Here is a 22,376-nt window from a genome sequence, read left to right as displayed (position 1 = left end):
GCTAAATGATAAATATATACACAATGGTATTTACTTTTTCCCTATAGACTTTCCATCTGAGATTTCCTCTCCTAAGATAAAGCAATGCCAGTCTGTCTCTTCCAGTAATGATCAGCCAAACAGATGCACTGATGTGAAAAACCTAGCCCAGTAAATCACAAAAACAAAAAGATCAGTGGTGGATGGGGACTACAAGGGAAGTGGGGAGAGGTTATGTATGGGTTCAAAACTGTGGAAATATTCTGCAAGTGCACAGAGGTGGAAATTGTACAAACTGAGAATGTGCTTTATCCCACTGAACTGAGCATGCAAAGAACACATGAAAGCTTAACTTATTAAAATTATCCTAGGACACTGTTTCACCTAATTATGGGCATGAAGGTGAAAGTGGAAGTGGAAAGAAATGCAAGAGTAAATGAGGGGAAGGGCAGCTGCCTGACAGCCCCGGCCCAAGTAGAGTCCAGGAGCTGATACCTGCTGAGGAGCCAGCAATAGCCTCAGCTATGGAGTTTCCTTAAGGGCAGCTCTAGTGCTCAGATCTGATTTTCATCATTCATGTGCCCATGCATGAGTGGTTAGTTTCTGATGAAAAGTACATATTTGATGCCTATGTGCTAAAAAGACAGACAAAAATAAGCTTATCTTTAACAAGGAGAAAATCTGACCGAAAAGTCCACTGCAGGGGGAATGTCTCTCAAAACGCACATACTGAAATTTAATCCCCATTGTGGTGTTATTATGAGGTGAGGCCTTTTTAGAAGTGATTAAGTCATGAAGGTTCTGTCCTCCTGAATGAATTAGAGCTTTACAAAAGGGAGGGATGGAACTAACTCAGTCCTCTTTTTCGATCTGTTTTTCTTCCCCATGAAGACACAGCAATAAGGCACCACCTTGGAAATGTAAAGCAGTTCTCATAAGACAGCAATGGTGGTGTCTTGATCTTGATATCAAGATATCAGAAATCGTCTTATTTACTTTCCCATCACTGGACACAACACCTGGCACAACTTACAGAAGGACAGATTTATTTTGGCTCACAATTTTAGTCCCTGATCAATGTGCTTCAAGGCAAAAGCAGGGTGGCACGGGCGTGGCGGAGAAGATGCTCAACCCATCACAGCCAGGAATTAGAGAAAGCAGGGAAAAGTCAGGGAGACACATCCTCAGTGACCCACCTGCAACCAAGCCAAACTTCCAAACAACACATTTAGCCACTGAGCTCATTAGTGGATGAATCCTCCATGATCCAAATCACCTTCTAAACACAGGAGACTTCGGGGGTTCATTTTAGATGTAAACTGTGATAAAAATAAATATCTATCCTTTATAAATTGTCTAGTTTCAGGTATTTTGTTACAGCAGTGCAAATGACTAAGCCAAAGCCCAGAAAAAAACTGATGTACTTACAAATATAATCAATCAGTCACTGACAAGTTATACTTTGGGACTGAAGATGAAGTGATTAATTTTTTCAACAGCAAACAATGGAAAACAAAAAATTTGTCATCAAAAGACCCCTGTATAGCAATAATCTGACACTCCAATAGTGTATCTAATCAAGCAATGGTCCTTTTTGATAAGGTCTATAATTTCCTATTTCCCATATACTTTAATTAATGAATGTTTAAATATGAAATTATAAACATAAATTTCTCACCAAACATTACACAACATTGCTATACATACTTCAGGCTTTCTTTCAATCAACAGAGCAGAACTGAATCAGCTGAAATATCCTGCATCTTCTTTAATGCTATTGTTCTCTCTTCCTCTGCAGTTATCCCTATTTAGAATTTGATATTTATCACTGCCATGCATGTTTCAGAACTCTACACAGTAACATCTGTTATGTTTCAGATCTAAAACGTCCCCCAAAAGCTCATGTTTTCAGAAATGTGATTTTGGGAAGTCAGACTCATGAGGGCAATAACTAACTCATCAACAGGTGACTTCTTTACCTCAGGCCCAGGTCAACTGTACTAGCTGACCATGGACTGAAATCATAAGCCAAAATAAATTTTTACTGCCTTCGTTTTTCAGATATTTTGTCACACCAATAGAAACCTAATACACTACCTATAAGAAATATGTAATATTTAAAATTTTACATAATAGTATCAACTGCACTTATCTAGGAGCTTGAATTTTCTCTCACAGTTTTAAAGATTTACCAATACACAATACCTTTCATTCTAGATAACTTGTTTTTACAGACGTATAGAAGGAATTAGCAAAACTTGTTTTTTCTTTTTTTTTTTTTTGAGGCAGGGTCTCACTATGGAGTCCAGGTTTGTTTTGAATTCACTATGTTGGCCAGGCTGGCCTGGAACTCACAGAGATCCTTTTGCCTCAGCCTCTCGAGCACTGGAATTACAGGCATGTGCCACCATGCACAGCTAGCAAAATTTTTCTGAAAAGGACCAAATAGCAATAGTTTAGGTTTTGCAGCCATACATATCTGCCATGATTCAGTCCTGCTCCTGTAGTATAGCCACCCACACTTAAGTAATAAATGTGGCTGTGTTCCAATAAAACTTTATTTGTAAACACTGAAATTAAAATTTCATGTAATTTTCATATCACAAAATATTTTTTAAAAGATTCAACCATTGGGCTGGGGATTTAGCTCAGTGGCAAAGCTCCTGCCTGGCAAGCGCAAGGTCGTGAGTTTGGTTCCCAGTACCGGAGAAAAACCAAAAAAAAAAAAGATTCAACCATTTTAAAATATAAACACCATTTTTAGCCTATAAGCCATGCAAAACAGACAGTGGATCAATTTGGCTCAAAAGCAGGATTGCTGATCCTTATTAAATAATATTGTTATCATAGCTGATTAATCTATTTCCATATTATTGGACATTATGTTGAAATTTTCTTTGTAATCTTACATGATCAATATATTTTGGCACATGATTTTGGAGGGAACTTACAAAAATGTTTATTCTGTCTTAGAATAAGGAATATTATATATATATGCATATATATTAGAACTTACTAAATTTATTCTTCACATCTTTTCCATTCTTCCTAATGTTGACCTGATCAACTCATTTCTGATGAAGGTGTGCTAAAATTCTCTCTATAATAAGAATTTCTTATAATTCTGAGCTTTTTCCATTATATATTTCAAAGTAATATAGACACACATACAAGTTGACATTGTCATATCTTCATAATGGATTGTTGCTTTTACTATGACAGTGTTCAAAATTAGCCCTTTTGACACTTTTTGCTTTTAGTTCAGATTATTAATTTTCTGTTAAATTTTATTACTTCCAGTGATCTATATTTCAAAACCTTTCTTTTAAAGTTTTGTGTGATATAGTTTTGGATGTGTCTCTTGTAAATATAATGACTATATTTTAATCACTTTTATAGGCAAATTTAAACCAGCTCTAATGCAATAGTTAAAAGAACATGCCAGACCATCTGCACCCTAATTTTGGTTTCTCTACTCATCTGTGTATGACCCTGGGACATTTCTTTAATCTTTCCATGCTTCAGTATGCTCATCTGTAAAACCACTTTGGATGTTAGTACTACATTATAGGTTATTGTGGAGATTAAAAAGGATAAAATTGTTAGAACAGCACCTAATCTGTAGGAAGCATTCGGTAGTTGCTATTTAGAAATTTTCATGGTAGTTACTTTGACAGTCTCATTTCCATCATTGTTTTGTTTTTTCTCTTTACCATACCCCTCCATGTTTACTACCTTGTTCCTGTCAATAACCCCTTTGTTTTCCTCTATTTTGCATGTGCTTTACATTGCATTTCTATTCTAATTGATTATTCTTAAAATTTTTATGGTTTTATTTGGTAAGTATATATATTTATGTATGATGTAAACACATATATATATAGTCATCAAATTAATAGAATGAACATTTCCATTACCCCTGTTTTCTCAGATTATTCCTCTATGTGGCATCCATTAATTACAAGGCCAAATATGACCAAGTAATTTACATGTCTCTGTGATCCAGAGCCTATATACAGAATCACTTCCTTATCTCTCACATACTAAGCCCATTTCCCTGCTCTAAATCAACACGTGACTAAGCTGTAAACATGCAGGGACACTCTACACTCCAAAGCCCACTGGATTTATTTAGACCAGCCAATCCTGTCTACCTGCCCTACTCACAGAAGCCCTAATAAAAGCTGTGGTCTAGACTTCCCCTTCCTCCTGCTTCCCATCCATGTCAGATATTTCTTTATATGACCACACACAGCAGCAGGTCACCAGAGACGCTCCCTTGCCCAGACAAATTAGTAACAAATTCCTTGATGGCACAGAAGTGGCTTCGGTGTCTCCTTCTTGTCACTTGGTTACTTCCATAACTTTAAACCCTGAGAGGATAAGTTGATATAACTCACATTCCCCATGCTACTTTGTGATCTCTCTTCTCTTCTTCCCTATTTTTTAGGCACTGGTGTGTTTTCTGTCAGTATAGATTAATACTTTGTAGAATTTTATTCAGGCAGAATTGAATTCATGTTCTTAGTTATTTCACTTAGAAATTTATTTTATTTATTCCATTCATATATATCCATTATTGTTTCCTTTTATTTTATTAAGGAGTATTGCCTTTATAAAGTTTGGTGATTCAATCACCCAGTGATAGCCATTTGGGTCATTTCCAGTTTACAGTTTTTATAAAAGTTGCTATGGTCACTCATATACAAGTTCTCATGTAGATATATGCTTTCATTTTTCTGGTGTAAACTAACAGATAAATGACTATGTTACATGGCAGAGACATGGTTGACAATTTTCTTAAGTAGTTTGTCCCACTTGATGTTTTCACCATCAGCACATGAGAGCTCCAGTTCTGTAGCCTCATCAACATTTTGTATGGCAATGTTTTTAATGTTGGTCATTTTAGTAGCTATGTAGCCATGCAATATTATTTTGCTGTAGCTTTTGAAATAAAAATGTTGTACAGATAATAAATTGAAATTTAATTAAGTTTAAAGAAGCTTTTAAAATATTGTGTTTATCATTTTTTGCTCCTATATATTTCCTCATGGCTTTTCTTTTTGCTTAAACATATCAGTATCTTCTTAAGGAGTTTTTTGGGATGTAAATGATCTTAGTCTTTATGTGTTTCATATTTTGTTCTGTTTTAAATGATACTAAGCACCCTAAAGACTTTAACCTCTTGTTTTTATTGTTACTGATGAGAAGCCAGCCGTCAGTCTACTGTCATTCTTTTGTGTTTTTTAAATTTCTGGTAGCTTTTAAGAATACTTTTTCATTTTTCACATTTCAGTTTTATTTGGATGCATCTAGATGTGAATCTACTTTTATTTGCCTGCTCAGAACCACCATTTGTGAAAATTTTTCTTTTGTTTTCAGTTACCTTTCTTCAATGACTGCTTCTCCTTCTATTATCTTTTTTCTTTTGGATCTCCTAGTAGGTAAATTGTGGAGCTGCTTAATCTGACTTTTATTTCCCTTACCTGCTTTTTAATAATATATTTGTCTTTTTCTAAAATTGTAGATTGGGTAAATTTCCCGGCATTATGTTTGAACTCACTAATTAGGTATTTAATCATGCCCAGTTGAGTGTTTATTTAAGAAGAAAAATGTATATGCCCAACCCATCCTAGTCCAGTGTCCTTCATACAGAAATTATAAATATTTGATTAAAACGGAAATAGTTTATATATTTGACTTCACTATTTATAGATATATAATTTTATCGAGACAAATATCAATTTTTTAATAAGAGAACAGTTGTCAACCAACAGTCAAACCTGCAATCAAAGAAGTTACTATGCAAATTTGAAACTAATATTCTATCAAAACCCACAAGTTTAAAACTCTTGCAAAAACAGAATTGTTTTTGTTGGGATTTGGCTTTGCAGGTATCTATACTTGTTCTTCTTTGGAAAATTTCTTTGGATCTTCTGGCAGAACCCTTAAGAGTTATGGACTTTCCAACTAGGCCTAAATTTTGGATTGTTCTTATATTTGATAAATTTAATTACTCTGAATATCACTTCATGGCATTGGAATTATAGCCTAATACGAAGATAAAAATATCTCTTTTGCTTCCAACACTCTGCTAGTGCTCAGCATTTTGTGCTGTATAAGGCAGTACATAGAAAGGTGGAGGCAGATTGCTTTGCAAGGAAGCTATGTCTTTTTTTTAAATAAGAAGGTACATTAAAAAGTTTCCCCCTGTATGCCTACCAGATGAAACTTGAGATCCTCTTAATTTCTTTTAGCCAGAACCTGACAAGTATTTATTAGCTTAGGATTCACAAAGTACATAAGGAAAGATGCTAGAATCCTTTAAACATGTAAGGATGTTGGGTCACTTGACACAACCAGTTAAACCAGTAAGACCCTATAAAATGTTGTAGCTAGTGCAGCGTAATGATCAGACAAGACCGCCAATTTGTGTCAAGAGCTTCCCAGGATGAGCTTAAATCTCAATAATATTGTATCTTCTCTACAGAGAAGTGGGACATTTATCAATTCTTTGATTGCAGGTTTGACTATTGGTGGACAACAACTGTTCTCCTCTTATACATTTAGATGTCCCTGTCAGGTTGGGAGAAATTTTTATTATGGTTCAGCTTTTCTTGTTGTTCCTGCCTTGATCCTTCTCGTTGCTGGCTATTCTCTGAGAGGACAAATGTGGAAATTTGCCAGTGACTACTGCTGCAGCTGTAGCCTTCCACGACGGAGAATCAGCCCCCTAGAGCGCAGACTGGCTTGCCTTAGGTTCTTCAGCATCACCGGGAGGGCCCTTGTTGCTCCGCTGACCTGGCTGGCAGTGACCCTGCTGAAAGGCACCTACTATGAATGTGCAGCAAGTGAGTTTGCATCTGTGGACCATTACCCAGTGTTTGGTAATATCACTGCCAGCAAACGAGAAGAGCTGCTAGCTGGATTCCCATGTGACAGGTCATCAGCTTCTTCTGATATGACCCTAGTGAGAGATGAAGTAGTTCTTCTGCACAGGTACCAGTCACAAGTAAGTTAATTTTTTTCCTGTCATACTAGTATAGTTACTACAATCACTGCAAACATTTTATATTTCTGCTGCTTCTCATAATGCCTGATCACAGAACACAAACTAGATGTCATTCACCAAAATGAGTCCTATTGAGCAGTTATATGTAGTTAGGATACTGGGCTTTGGAGTCATCTAACCTGGGTTTCAGACTTGCTTTGCCATTTATTAACCTGAAGAACTTGATTGTGTTATATAACAGCCATCTTTGCTTCCTCAGCTGTGAAATGAGAACACCAACAGTATTTATTGCATAGGTTTGTATGAGAAATAAATGAGCTAACATATTTAAAATTCTCAGTACTGTAACTAGAATCTACCGCGTAATAATGAATTTTACATAGTGTTATGAATATTAGTATTATGTTCCCAACCCCAGCTTTCTGTATATATATCCTAACATATACACTCTTACATGTTAAAATCTCATCTGAAATGTAAGGAAGCTTGACTATGATTTAAAAGTCTCCAATAATGTTTCTAAGTTTAGTGTTCATGGCAGGCTTGTGTCAGAGTAAATGTACTGGAATGAAAGCCTGAACCAACTACATTTAGAGTTTAAATTTTAGAAGTGCAATTCTTACATTTTGTCAGAAAAAAAAAGGTCATTGATTTTTATCAGTTTCTCCAAGAGATTTGGAGAAAAACATATTTTGAAACCACTGCAATACACTAGGAGCCTATTTTTTAAACTACTTATTGCAAATGCACAAATGTTTTGCGACCTGTAGCCTTTCACTTATTAAAGTTTAGAAATGCTAATGTTACTTAATTGAAAAAAATCACAATCAAGACAGAGAACCTCAGTGTTGCAATCTGACCCTAAAGCTCAAGCAGAGGAGCTATATAAAGATCTATGAAAAGTATAAAAAATGGCACAACTATAACTTTCAAAAATGTTCTTGCTTAAGAAAACGTAACACAACAGTAAGATTTTCTTAAAGTAAAAATATTATGTCATTAAATGCATACACAGATTTCTGTGAAAAGTCAGTTTTATAGTTCTGAATACCACTACCAGTGGAATTTTTGGTTTTGTGATAACAAAAGCCATGTATTTTTAGATATTTATCATATATAGAATTGCATAAATATTTCATACCTTAACTCTAATTTTTAAAATTGAGAAAAAGATTAACCCCATTTTATAGATGAGTAAACCAAACCTCAAAAAAATCTATGTGACTTGCAAAAATTCACAATGCTGATCAGGATACCCAAACTGTTGATCATCATACCCAAAGGTCACCTTGTTTGCACTTCACCAGGCTGCCCTCTGCAACAGAGCTTTAATACCATTTGAAATATAAATACTGCTTTTCAGTTGAATTTTTCTTGGTTGATAACAAGCTCCAGATATTAGTTTCACTCAGTCCACATTACCTTCTTTGGATGTGTGCTAGGCTGGTAAAAAATCATTTTAAATGCAAATTAGACCATGAGCTCTCTTTTCCTCTCATAAATTTTTTCAATGATTTTCTAGCAGCCTAGTACACATCCAAACTCCTTGGCATGACATACAAAATCTGGTCCTTGACCCCTTTTCCTGACTCCTATAAACCTAACAATATGAAGTTCTTTCAGTTCTCAAAACTCTCCATGCTCTTATTTTCTTGCAGCGGGGTACTGAGAATCGAACTCAGGACCTTATGCTGGCTAGGCAGGAACTGTGCTGCTGAGCTATTATATCCTCCGCCCTATGCTCTTATTTCTCTACCTTCTCCCTTACTGGAACTCTCCTTAACTTCTTCAATCTGGTGAACTTCTTTCTTAATAATTGCATTTTAGTAAGCACCATCTGTGAGAAGTGTTCCCTGATTCTTATCTCCCTTCCATGAATCCATTTCTCTTCCATTGTGTTTCCTCAGTGCTGTTTACTCAGATCAGAAACTATTGTACTCTATTCCCTTTCTTGGCTTCATTTCCCTTTCCAGGATTAAAGAACATATAGAGAATAAATCCCCATTTTCCTTCCATTACCAAGCAATATATGCTACATATAGTAGTTGTCAACCTAGGGTTCAATATGTGATAACTAATGAATTAATGGACATCTGAAATGGTTTTCCTCTTCTGTGCTGGCCTCTGTTACGCCACACTGTTACACATATCACTCTGTAGTTCTCAGAGTGCAGCTGTCACTCAGCACACTCCAGTGATGCCAGGCTGAGGTGCGCAGCCGCCCCTGCCACACTGTGGCTGCAGACTGTTGGCTTCTTGGATTGTGTGACTTGTCTCCTTTATTTTATATAATCATTTCTAAATGTTAGAAAAGAGTAACAGAAGGCAAAAAAGGATTCTAAGACTAGAAGTTTATGTCAGTCTTTAAAGGCAGGCACTAAACAGTCTCAAACAAAAACTAGTTTATTTTGGAAGTAAAACAGTTACAGTAATTATACTATCAATGATACACTTAGAGATGCAAGTCTGTTCACCAACTTCCGGGGTTGCAAAAGGTAGAGGAAAGAGCAATGCAGGAAGAAGTATCAATGCATGCTTGTTGGTGCATTACTGAAGACATCTTTGGAGGCTGCCATTATATTCTATCGCACCATCATTTTATTACCATTATTTACCAAATATTTATTAAGCTCCCAAAGAATGTATGGACCTGTAACTTAAGGTTGAAAAGGCTGAGCTATGAGCAAATAATAATGTTTACGTATCTTATGTAAGGTTATTTAGTGGGTTATAGCATCTGTCTCTTCAAAAGCAGTACTTAGAATCTGTTCCACATTAACTGCTCAAGTTCCTTTGTAATTAAAAAAAAATCAAGTTGACCTATCCTTTCATCAGATCTATTTCCACAACAAATGATCAGCATTTTTTAATGTATTAAAGACTGAAAAAACAAATTTTCTATTTATTTTATCCTCATGCCACCACTGTATTCTCTATTTTGAGACAAGGTCTTACTAAGTTGCTAAACTGACGAGGCCAGGCTTGCACTTGTGATCCTTCTGCCTCAGCCTTCCAGAGCACCATGCTTTTTCTCACACTTTAGTTCTCAATTTTTAGGAAGCCCTTGAATATCTGATGCACTGATTATTTCTATTTTTCTTTCTAATAATTATGTAAAGATGCTAGGCTGGATTCTAATCACCTTGGCAACCACTGCTGTCCTGGTCTCCTGCTGTCTGGTGAGCTGCTGTTCCCCCTTCTCCTCTCTGCAACATCACTACTGGACTCGCCACCTAGAAAATGAGAGAGCGCTCTTTGAGCAAGCGGCAGAAGAGCACTCCCGGCTCCTCATCAGGCAGCGCATAAAGAAGTTATTTGGCTTCGCTCCTGGGAGTGAAGATATCACACAGATCCATATCCCTTCGTGTCAGGACTGGAGAGAAGTTTCAGTGCCCAGTCTCTGGTGCCTGGATGATAACACACACGGTCTCTATAGCACCCTGGGAGACAGGGTAGGTGAAGATAATGAGGAAGAAAAATTAGGAGGTATTGAATTAAAACCTTGATAATATCACCTTTCACAGTTCAAGTTCCTTAACAGGTACTTGGTTTTATGATGGAGTTTTAAGGCAATTTCTAGATTTTTCTTCTATTTTTGATATTTGTTTAAAGAAGCCCATCTGAATCATTAATGCCAGAGCTGATTTATCAGACAGTTATGCCAATATATCTTTTTGAAATTTTATTGATGTTGTGGCAATGCCCATAGTGTCATATCGATCTAATAAAAAAGAAAAAACCTTTGCTAGCTACTCCTAGGACTTGTGATTTTTTTAGTTCTTTATATATTCTAGATATTAGTCTTCTAATGTCTAATATATACTAATATCTAGAATGTATGAAGAACTCAAAAAATTGAACTACTCAAAATAAAAGATCCAATCAAAAGATAAGGAATCAAAATGGACAGACAATTCTCACAAGAAGACATACAAATGACCAATAAGCACATGAAAAATATTCAGCATCCCTGGCCATTAGAGAAATGCAAATCAAAACAACACTGAAATTCCACGTTATATGACTGGCTACCATCAAGAACTCAAAAAACAACAAATTCTGGTAGGGTTGTAGGGAAAAGAAAACCTGTCTTAGCTACTTTTCTCATTGCGGAGACAAAATACCCAGTACACAAAGTTAAAGGAGGGAAGATTTATATAGCTCAGTTTGTAAAGGTTTCAGTTCATAGGTGGTTGGGTATGGCTCCCAGGCAGGGTAACACATGGCAGAGGGGCAACAGTTCATAGCAGACAGAAGGTTGCAAAGCAACATGGGAGACAAACCTCCTTCTGTCCCTTATATTGTATCCAGCCGACTGGGATTAGCGTGATGCCAAAACAATCAGTGGACTCATTTACTAATCACACAGCCTTAATCCCAGCATCACATACTTTAGATCCAGCCACCTCTGAAAAAGCCCCACCTATGATTGAATGAGGTTTTGTGGGGACATCTAAACACAAGCCATAATAAAACCCTTCTACGCTGTTGGTGGGAATGTATACTAGTACACAGCCACTATACAATCTGTATGAAGATTCCTCAAAAAACTAAAAGTAGAAATTTCATTTGATCCAGCTATATCTCTTATGTGGTATCTTCCTAAAAGAGTTAATGGTATCATATAACAATGAAACATGAATTTTTAAAAGGGAATAAAAAATAAAAAGAAACAAAAACGGGGCTGGGGATTTAGCTCAGCGGCAAAGCACCTGCCTGGCAAGTGCAAGGTCGTGAGTTCGGTTCCCGGTACCGGAGAAAAACCAAAAAAAAAAAAAGAAAAATTAAAAAGAAACAAAAACGATACAGAACTTGAAAACAAGATAATAGGAAATAAATAACAGTTGTGATACTGCATATTGTTATCTTTAAAGTATTTCAGATTACCAGATACAGGCACGCAAAACTGATCAAACAATTAGGCATTAACTGTTCCTTTCAATAAACTAATAGAAATCAGTAGTACAATTATCTTAGCATTTCATAGCACTACTATTCTTAATAGCTCAATTTGGAAATTACCTATAGGTCCATCAACAGATAACTGGATAAAGAAAGTCTGGTAGATATACACAATGGAGTACTATTCAGCCATTAAATAGATAAATTTGAGTCATTTTTAAGGAAATGAATGAGTCTTTAGACTCCAATTTTAAATAAGACAAAGAAGGTTAAATATCACAGTTTCTCTTATAAAGAAAGTCCAAAGTATAAATAATTTAAAGAGCACAAAATAAAAGATAGATGCCAGGAATCAGGAAGGTAGACTCTGTAGAGATGGGAAGGGTCTATGGGATGGGGGAGAGGAAAGGACAGGGAGGGTGTGTGTCTCAATTCCCCAAAATGTAATTATTATGTATCACACACACACATAAAAATATTTATGAAATTTTTTTATCTTTGCTTGCATCTTAGTTCTGTTACTTAGTAGCTGTAAAAATTAATAGTTAATAAAATACGAGCCAATAAATGTCACTTCTTCCATTCTTTGAACTGCATGCCTTCTATCACTCTTTTCTGTCCCTGTAATTTCTGGTTTTCTCTATTTCTAACTTTATATAATATTTAGGGAATTTTCATGATCTTTTTCTCTTTCATCAAGCCTGAAATGTCTGACATCCTGGAAATCAGGATAAAATGTACCTTCTGATCTGTTGACACATGAGGAAGGTGTTGTTATCCAGCTATAATCAAGAGGAAATGATGCACTGCTGTTTTGCCATCAGTACCCTAAGTATTATTTGTAGCAACTCCATTCTAGAATTTTCATGGTTAGTATATATAAAATTTATTCTGGAAAGCTTCCCCTCTGTGCTCCACTATGAACATTTTCTCTATCACACTGTACCTTTGGCCATAAGATACAATTGTATGGGAACTATGACTGAAGCTTACACTTGTATGATTATTACTGGAATCCCAAAGGTGATATCTGCTTGACTTTTATGGCCTAGCTGTGCTAAATGCAACCTCTATTATTTCCCCATTTTTTAATTTACCTAGATTATTTCTAATATATATTGGGTCTTATGTCTGATTTTTGCCATGTTCACTTAAGGAACTAGCTCATTGGTCAAAATGTCCAATCAGAGGGCTTTTATTTATTCATTTTTAAGCAAAAACAATGATTTCTCACTGTCAATAGACCAACTACCAATGGTCAACTTGACTTTCAAGATTGACTTTTAAGGAAACCAAACAACTTGATTATCTAGTACTTATGCTACAATTTTCTGGTATTTTTACACAATTAATGAAGAGTCTACTATGAATAAAACTACTTTCAACAAGTAGGTAATAAAAATATTTTCAGCGGTTTTCTTCTCCCCCATAAGAGATGCTTAGAGTAGGTCTGAAGCCTTGTCCTTCTGTCCTTATTACTCATTATCTTTACCTGTGCACAAACCAGTTCATCTCCCTGGCTTTTACTGCTTCATGTACAAAGTAAGGATAATTACATCCTATCTTCTGCAAGGCAAGAAAGGAAACTGAGTGAATTCTTGAGATTCCTTCTAACTCTGTTAAGATCTTTGTTTACAGTATGTTTACAATCTTCTGGCAGTAGACCCAGGGTGCTTCTTCTGAAAGTACCACTGAGTTTGATTTTGAACTTTCTCTAAAAGCTATTCAACTGCATTCTGCTTTTTAAAGAAGGTTATACTGTTTTTCAAATGGCTAGGAAAATCTATTGTGTGCTGACATAAACTTACAAGAGGGTGTTAGAAACAAAACAGAAGTGTAGTTGGAGAAGGTAACTCAGGTTCTAGTTTCTTTTGATACATGAGTTGGTAAACATGAAGTCTTACCCATCTGTTCTCAAAATTCTCCAGCTCTAAAGTTCTATGGCTCTACATACATGAGTTTTTGAAATTCTTTTGTACTGGGACTTACTAGTTAAATCAATCCTTTATACCATGCTCAAAGTTAGTTTATTAGCTTTCATAAACTGTACCATAGTAAAGACCCAGTAAGATTTTTAATTAGGAGCAAAATCAAAGAATGTATAAAGTTACAGCATTACATCATTAGAAAGAAGCTTGTTGTTTATAGCTATGACAAGAGAACTTTGTTTCTACTAATTTCTGAAATCCTTTTTACATCAAACTTTCTGAGTATGACATATAAGGATTATACTTTCAGTTAATCAAAACCTTCCAGCATAGCTTTCTGGTAAAGGAGAATAAATCTCTGGCTTTTCTGCATGCCTTCAGTGTTTTATGCCATCTAAATGAATATTTAAAGGGTAGTATTCATCTTTGGGATTTCACTGTACATTATTCATTTAAAATGAAATAAATTTGTGTATATTTTTGTCTATTCTTCTGTTCCACAGCCAGTTACATAAAACTCTCATTAAAGTCACAGTACTCACCCTTTTATGCTCACTGGCTAGGAAAATCTATTTGTAGTGATACTGGATTTGTATGATTAGAAAATAGTTAATTAAAATTAATTATGTGCTAGTATTACCTTGTATTTTGTTGCTAAGGGCTTTTGGTCCACATCAAATTCTGTAGCTTGACAGATAAAGGCTTGCTGCCTTCTCAACTTCAATTCTGTCATCTCCTGTACACCCTCCTCCCCCACCATAATCTAAGTTGCTTCCTACATACATGCTTCAGATTTCTTTATATTTTCCAAACATGAATTGTACACAGCTATATTTATACTGTCATCCTTGTCACTTTTGTTTCTAATCCCCAACTCCATTTTTTAAAACTGTTTTCTTGCATTCTGTCTGTACCAAAGGGAAAACACATTAACCCTAAAACTTTGAAGTACCTTAGTTAACCAAAGACTTTATGAATACAAGACTAGGTGAGTTTTTACCATCTCATAAGTAAGAGGTATTGAGATACAATTTTAGCTCCAAAATAACTTTACCAACATTTAGCTCTGGTTAACAAACAACAGATATTGGCAGGCTGAGGAGAGCTACAGAACTGCCTCCACCACTGGTGGGGCATAAAACTATAAATGTGCTTCCTAGAATAAGACAATGGATGGCCTTCCAGAGAGACAAACTGCATTATTCTTACCTGAATTATTATTTTGTACTAAGCATTAAGTATATAAAGCTTTTCTAATCTCAGTACACCAGAACTGCAAGAAGAAAATGGATTTCAAATGTGGTTTCCTCTGCTGCCACCCAGTGGTCTATACTGGTGCATGCAATAATTTGCAGCAGTGATCCCAATCCAGGTGTTAACATCTGTAATCCAAAGATCTGAAATCGCAAATACTCCAAAAATCCAAAACTTTTCCAGTGACAACATGATAGATCAGGGACACTCAAGCAATAGATCTATGCAAACATCCCAAAATCTAAAACAATACATCCAAAACACTTCTGGCATCAAGCATTTTGAGTAAGGTGTATCACCTGGGAGAGGTAAAAATAATTGTGGTGCTGAATATATGCCAACTACTTTAAGCAAAGTATTCTATTTATCAGTTAGAAAATAATCTGCTGAACTGACCTTAAATAATGTATTGAATGTGATTTTTGTAAATTCCTGTTCAAATAAAATGCTGTCTTATTTATATATTTTACCAGGTAAGTGGTCAAGCATGAGTCATCATTGGAACCCAAGCCTACTTCCAATGAAGTATGGCCTCCCATTTTACTAATGAGGTAATTGAGACACAGAGATGTCAAGCAATGTACCAAAGGTCACATACGTGTAAGTAATGATGCCAGAGTCCAGTCCCAGCAGTCTGACTTCTGCACCTGTGCTCCACAGCACTATGCTAGAGTATGGTGATGGAGATAGCTTATTGACTTCCGGGGCCCTGTAGGTGCTGGGAGGATTCTCCTCATACTCATACCAAAGGATAAATGGAACATCCTGAGCTCTGATAAAAAGGTGTCATACTGCACATTAGTCCCTCTCTCTCTACCTCACCTGCATACATAGGGCTCACTTTAAAGGCACTGATCTTACCAAGTCCACTCTCACTGGAGCGTACTACACTAACTGTGGAGCAGGGCACAATAGCCAGTAGGACTGATTCTATTAGCCTCTGGCTCACCACCAGTCTATGCTCTTTTCCTAATGCAGGGCCTGGGCAGGACAACATTGACATCTGCTGATCTGTTTTCAGTAGGTCAAAACGAGGATCAGGAAAAGTATCTCCTTACTTTATGGTCTTACACAAGTCAGGCTCTCTGGGACTTTTCTGGAACTTTCCTTTGTATGAGATAGGAGAGGTGATTAAATTGTGGATGAGTGATTAGAAAATTGAGTCACAAACCTCTTTGTGGAGCCATTCTGGTAAAAGCTATTTTCAGAAAATAATCCAGTAAAAATGTGTGCACACAGACATAAGCCCACATAACTCAAGAGTTTTCAATACTGTGATAGGCTAAATTATGGCCCCTTATTATGGTTTGTGTCTGAGTGTCCCCCCAAAGCCTCATGTGGTCATGGGGCAGGCTTTTAGAGTTTGACTGATTATGGGTGTGAAAGCTACACCGCCCTGGGGTGGATAGTTTGCATATGTAAGGGAGAGGAAGAGGATGCTTGCAGGCCATTCCTCCCTTTTAGTGTTTGTTGATTCTGATGTGTTCTGCTGCCATGAGTTGTAGCCCTCTGCCATGTGCCACTCTGCCTTGTAACCTGCCAAGTATGGACTGAAACCTCTACCAACTATAAGCAAAATAAACCTTTCCTTCCTTATTTTTGGGTGTCAAGTACTTTGTCCCAGTAACGAGAGAAAAGTAACCAAGACACCCCTCGAAGATGTCTACATCCTACTTGCTGGAACTTGCAAAAGTAACTGTATATGGAAAAAAAAAAAGACTACAGATGCAATCAAGGTAAGACTTTTGAGAGATTATCCCAATGCAATGACAAAGTGGGCTCAATGTAATCTCAAGGGTCTTTACAAGAGTTTTTTAGGAAGACTCAGTCAAGAGAGAAGTCAAAGTGACAACAGAAGAGTGTCACAGTGACATAGTCTGAGAAAGATTCCTTTAGCTACTGCTGGCTTTGAAAGTAGAGTAGGTCAAGTTAAGAAATGTGAACAGCCCCTAGAAATTTACAGGCAAAGAAATGGACTCTTCTGCTGAAACCTTGATGTTTGCTCTGGAGACCTGAGGCAGAACAGGAAGTACTACATGCTTACAGTAGTGACAAGAAACTGCTACCCTCCCAGTTCCTTTCAAGAGCTTACAATCCACAAGCCTACAGATAAATGACATGCTCTAAAGTAAGACCTCTTCAAAGTCACTGCTAACCCTTGAAGAACTGAAACATCTTAAGATTAAGTATGTGTTGATATCTTGCCATAGGCAAAACTTTTACTCTTGGAAAATAGATATCTATATACTATAAACAAATGAAATACAGTGTGCTCTGATATTATAATTTCTGTATGTTCTAACATATCGACAGAATAGCGGAATATAAACTTTACTTGGATTTATAGGTGTTAATTCTTAAGTTACAAATAAAGTACTTAATGTTTCTCTTCAGCAGTTACCAGTTAATGGCATCAGGAGAACTGACGTATAAATTATTTTATAATGTAGATGTTTGCCAGTAGTCGAAATATAGGAAAGCAAAAGCAAAGGCAAAGAAAAAAAGTAAGTTAAAAACAGGAATCCAGATATCTATAGGATGCTTTATAGGTTAGATAAATTTTACAAATCAATAGTTGGCCCATTATGGATAAGTCTATTCTTGTCACTCTTTCACATCACCATAACTTTGAGAAAGCCACCTACAAAATATATACTTTCTGTCCAGTAATAATTTAATAAATCCTATGAGAAAAGCTTTTATTTTGTGAGGATGTTAGAGCCAAAAAAAATCCAAGTTATGACAGGCAGAGCTAAAATAATAGCAGCGTTTTGAGCTCTTGTTTGAAATGGGCTGGGAACCACTGGAGTAGGGCACCAGAGCAGGTGTTACCGCATGCCTTTCCTGAACATCTCTGGCTCTCTTCTCCTATGACCAGCTGGGGTGTTCTCATTGCAGGTGTCAGCCCCACCTATAATTCAGTGCCACACTGTGGGCTGTGAGGGTGGTGTCCAGTGGGCTCCACTTCTCTGACCCAGCAGTCCAAAGAGGGATTTTAACTGGTCTTTCAGATCTGGTCCTGTGCTTGCTTCAGCAGCACATATACTAAAATCAGATCTGATCCATTCTTCCTGGCCTCTGATCAATGTCCTGATGTTGTCCTTTCTGTATATCAAGGACACTCACTGGTACCTTCACTGTTCTCCCACCCTTGGACCTGGAAAGAAGACAGGGTACAGCAATAACATTGAAAGTGATCCTACTTTATGGCCTAAAGAAGCCAAGACAGGAGATGGGGAACAGAAGTACTGACTAGAACACAAATGACCATTCACATTTCCTGTACACTTTGGGTTACACTTGGATGTCAGACTTCTCATCCAACTCTGTCCAGGGTGAACAGATCCTCCAAACTAGGTGCCCGCAGATGTATAAGAAAAGTAAGAAAAAAATCAAACCAAGAGAGTCAAAATCCTGTGATCAGGTGCTAGCAGCCTCTAGGACTGACTGCCTCCTAATTACCATCTTCAGTCACCTTTTATTCAGAACCCACCAAGGAGGCAGCAAAGGAATTGGAGAATATCAACTGTTTTAGCAAGGACAATACAACTCAATTATCATAGGAATGCGACCTGACCAGTAAGCCATCATGTTATCTTCCTTCACCCATATCTCAGCAAAGCATCTAGTATTGATCTGGGGGCTTACAATGCTTATGCTAGACTTCCTCCAGAACTCAACGATCATGGCTTGGTCAGGCCTCAGGCAATACACAAAACAGTAACTAAAGAATGTCCTTTTCCACACTTGGATCTGTGGAAACAAGCACATTTATTTGAGAAAGTCATTGGAAGCCAGTATTTGGGACAAGTGTCATGGGTCACGGTCCTTAGAGTAATGATAAGATCGGGAGTACACAAATGATATTAGGATAATGCAGGGGTAACAACTTTACTGCTAAATAACAAACGAGCCATGGAATTGTACTCCGCAACAGCATTACTATTTTTATCTTAAAACCAGATGAAAGATATAAGATTGGGATCAGTACCTCTGACAATAAAGAACATGAAGCTGTTCAACCTTAGGCAGGAAGAATGCTACATGAACACTCTGGAGAACCCTTGCACAATGATTAAACAATAAACAAATGTATATGTACCTCTCATTATTATCTATTCTAAATCACCACCAGAAAGTCCACTATACCTTACTATTCATTTTTAAAAATACATTTTAATACAATTAACTAAAATTGTTTAAATAGACAGGGACACTGTTACAGAATCAGGCCTGTTTTGCTCTGCTGCATGGTATACCAATCACTGAAGGGATGAATTTTGTAAAGGAGAGTTTATGTAGCACATGTAGAAGAGGTAAGAGACTCAAGTCTCAAATTTGTCAAGTCTCAAGGATAGAGCTCAGGGAAATTTATGGAATGAAGAAGCAGAGTCACTTTTTAAGGTGTAGGGAAAATGACCGGAGGGGGAGTAATTGGTGGCCTGTGCATAGTGGCTCTTCACTGAATGCATGTTTAAAAAAGGGTGGCATTGGTAGGATCCAGCGGTGGTGCTTTTAGCCTCCTGATGTCAAAAGTCACCCACCACTGGACACTTGTGCAAGCAAATGTCTAGGGCTAAGCAAAGAGTCTGTGGTTTCAACAAAAGTGGGCCTCAATTCCCTCAAAAGTAGCCCAGGCAACCATTATCATTAAGACCCACACACCAGAGTTGTTATGTACAGAGAGCTGGTATATGACTAATAATAGGTCAGCTAAGTGATCTCCAAAATGAGTGTATAAAGTCAATCTCTGCTAGCCAGATCTTGCATACCTTAGGAGAAACTCTGACTCAATCCTTCACTTTTTTCAACAGGAAGCCAAATAACTGAAGATTTAAAATTTGATTTTCCATTTTAACTCTCAAGCTCATTTTCTTCCTATACATTTTATTTAACACGTTATTTATTTTATTTATTTATTTTTATTATTATATTTTTTATTATTATATTTATTTTATTTTGTTTTTTTAAAATTTTTATTTATTTTATTTATTTTATTAACACTATGTTTTTCTGTACCTCTTTGATCCTGTGTTTTCATTCCCACCCAGTCCTTTTGAAATCCAGACCAAAGATGTGTGTGGCATGTGTTTATGTGAAAGACAAGAGACACAGAAAGAGAGAGACAGAGACAGAGAGGAGGAAGGAGTGAAACATCAAACAGATGAAAATGATATAAATAGTCATTTCCAGTGGAAGAAAAAGCACATATACAAATTTGTCTACTCACCTCACACTTTGTTCCTATATGGAATTGCAGTTCACTTTAAACTGTTCTTGCTTTGTTGTTGCATATTATTTAGGTGCCCATCTGTTAGAGGAGTTAAGAACATTAGCATGAAGCTGTGAAGTAACAACTCTGTCCGTAGAAATACTCCTTTAGCTAAGACATCTTGGGTCAGAGAAATCTGGTTCCCCATAAAAGGCTTCAATATAAGCAAGACTTTGAGGAATTACGGGTTTTTACATCTGGAAAACAATTCAGAAATTGTTCATCATAGTCTTCATTTTATAAATGGAGAAGCTGAGATTAACCCAAAGAGGTCATGTCTTACCCAAATTCATAATGTAAATTAATTGTAAAGAAGACTTAGAACCTGTTTTTATGACCAAGATCTAAAAACACTGTCATCCAGTGTTTTTATAACCATACCGTGTTACCACTCCATTGGGTCCATTCATAAATATTTTCTGAGTGCCTATTGTTTTAGGTATCACTGTACTTGGTAAAGTACAGCACTGAACAAGGATCCCTGACTTTGAAGAAAGACTAGGAAGTCACAGAGTGACTCCTGTGGTTACAGGAGGAACAGCATTCCAGAGGGAACACACCTCCAAATCTCCAGATTCTCTTTCCTGATAACCAAATCACTTAAGTTACGTCTCGAATTTTGTTTGATTCTCTGTACAACCTGGAGAGTTTTCACTTTTTTTTCTGAAAGTTTAAAAGAATGCAAATCAACCCTGAACATTTAAAGCGATCAGGAAGCATGAGTGTTTGTTATAACATCTTTTTCAGCTATACCAAAACAATACTATCCAATTTTTAAAAAATCAAGATGGTTCAAGTGACATAATCATTTTAACAAAAGTTCAGAACTTTTAGCATCACCGTAGTTTCTCACTTAAAAAGCATTCCCTCTATTATACACGTTTTAACACAAACCAGCTTTAACACAAAGCAAAGGAAAATACAAAACTGTGGGGCGATCCTAATATGTTGTAGTATTTGCTTACATCTTTCCACTTTTAAGATTTGATATAATACACGAACACAGGCTCCTTTATTATAAAGACGGTTGTTTAACACTCTTCTCATAAAAGTTACTGCTCCGATGCAATGAACTTGGATATGACAGATTTATTCCCAAAGGTGGTATTACCAAATCAAATATTTTAAACATTTTTCAGGGTTCTACAACTTTAACACTACTTGTCAAAGCTCCTACTGAAGTCTACATTTTCAACAATTCACAAAAACACATCATCACTGAAATCTCGAAGGCTGTGCCCAGCTGCGCTATTCCACAAATTCAAAAGGGACGTCCAGAGACCTGAGGCTACAGGTGAGACCTCCAGAGCCTCGCGGATGTCTCCCCCGGCGCATCCGGACTTTGCGGATCCGGCCGAGTGCTGGCCGCCTCCGCACCTGCAACGGTACTCACCCTCGCTCCACTCGCGTGGGACGCCAAGAGCGGACTTCCAGGGAGCGCAGAAGGCTCCTAAACCCCCTCAAAAAGAGACACTAGCTTGGACTCACAGAGCACCGGGAGGTCACAAACCAGAAACTGGGAACCGCAAGAATTCGCCAGCACCCCCGACACGCGGCCACCGGCAACATCTTCCCACCCCAAGCGAGATCCCAGCGTTCAGCTCTAACAAGTGCAGCGCGGGCGCTCGTGAGGGGGTTTTCAGCTTCCGGCCTCGCAAAGCCCCACAACCAGCCTTAGGCGTCCTCAGCGAACGCCAGGCCGGGCCTCACCGTCCAGCCAATCCCGAGCAGTCGTGGGACAGGCGGCCCATCAGTGCCTGCTGGCCAGGCTGAAGGAGTCGAACGCAGAACCAGCGAGCAGGCCAAGGGCGGCTTGGGGCTGTGGCTCAGCAGGCCGGGCTTGGCTGAAGGCCTGGGGACTCGGCTACAGGGCACTGCCCGAGCAGCGGCGTGATCCATGGGCAGTAGCGCGGGACGCGATGACGGACTGCGGCGAGGAGCAGCGAAACGAGCTGGAGGCTCTGGAGTCCATCTACCCCGACTCCTTCACAGGTGACGTTGGCGGCCTCCGAGGCCCGGGCGGACGGGC

The 22,376-nt window shown here is 37.5% G+C and overlaps 3 protein-coding genes across 8 annotated transcripts in view; 2 read left to right on the top strand and 1 right to left on the bottom strand.

Moving 5' to 3' along the window:
• Trappc3l (trafficking protein particle complex 3-like) overlaps positions 1-21,917 on the bottom strand; it is a 97,236-nt gene extending 75,319 nt beyond the window's left edge. For 2 of the 5 annotated variants that reach the window (XM_013507365.1, XM_005409744.2), the window contains exons 1-2: positions 21,741-21,917; positions 20,306-20,386 (exon numbers count right to left, since the gene is read on the bottom strand). The gene's annotated coding sequence lies outside the window, so the exon portion shown is untranslated. Of the gene's footprint in view, positions 1-10,133; positions 10,222-20,305; positions 20,387-21,740 lie in introns of those variants that run through there. The other 3 variants (XM_013507364.1, XM_013507368.1, XM_013507367.1) reach the window with 2 other exon arrangements.
• On the top strand, positions 4,986-16,437 carry Fam26d (family with sequence similarity 26, member D). Of its 2 annotated transcripts, XM_005409747.2 has the most exons (3): positions 4,986-6,991; positions 10,111-10,443; positions 12,594-16,437. In XM_005409747.2, the coding sequence occupies exons 1-3, from the start codon at positions 6,431-6,433 to the stop codon at positions 12,639-12,641; spliced, it is 942 nt and encodes a 313-aa protein (XP_005409804.1). In that variant the 5' UTR covers positions 4,986-6,430; the 3' UTR covers positions 12,642-16,437. The 2 variants fall into 2 exon arrangements, with proteins under 2 accessions (XP_005409804.1, XP_005409803.1); XM_005409746.1 differs by lacking the exon at positions 12,594-16,437 and having other exon boundaries at positions 10,111-10,743.
• Positions 21,918-22,115: 198 nt separating the features above from the next.
• Rwdd1 (RWD domain containing 1) overlaps positions 22,116-22,376 on the top strand; it is a 25,904-nt gene continuing 25,643 nt past the window's right edge. Inside the window, exon 1 of the mRNA XM_005409748.2 lies at positions 22,116-22,339. Within this exon, the coding sequence (XP_005409805.1) occupies positions 22,267-22,339 (73 nt within the window). The 5' untranslated portion in view covers positions 22,116-22,266. The remainder of the gene's footprint in view (positions 22,340-22,376) is intronic.

This window comes from Chinchilla lanigera, unplaced genomic scaffold (genome assembly GCF_000276665.1).
Source record: "Chinchilla lanigera isolate Chin_1 unplaced genomic scaffold, ChiLan1.0 scaffold00125, whole genome shotgun sequence".
Taxonomy (NCBI): Eukaryota; Metazoa; Chordata; class Mammalia; order Rodentia; family Chinchillidae; genus Chinchilla; species Chinchilla lanigera.
This window is presented reverse-complemented; position numbering and strand designations above follow the sequence as displayed.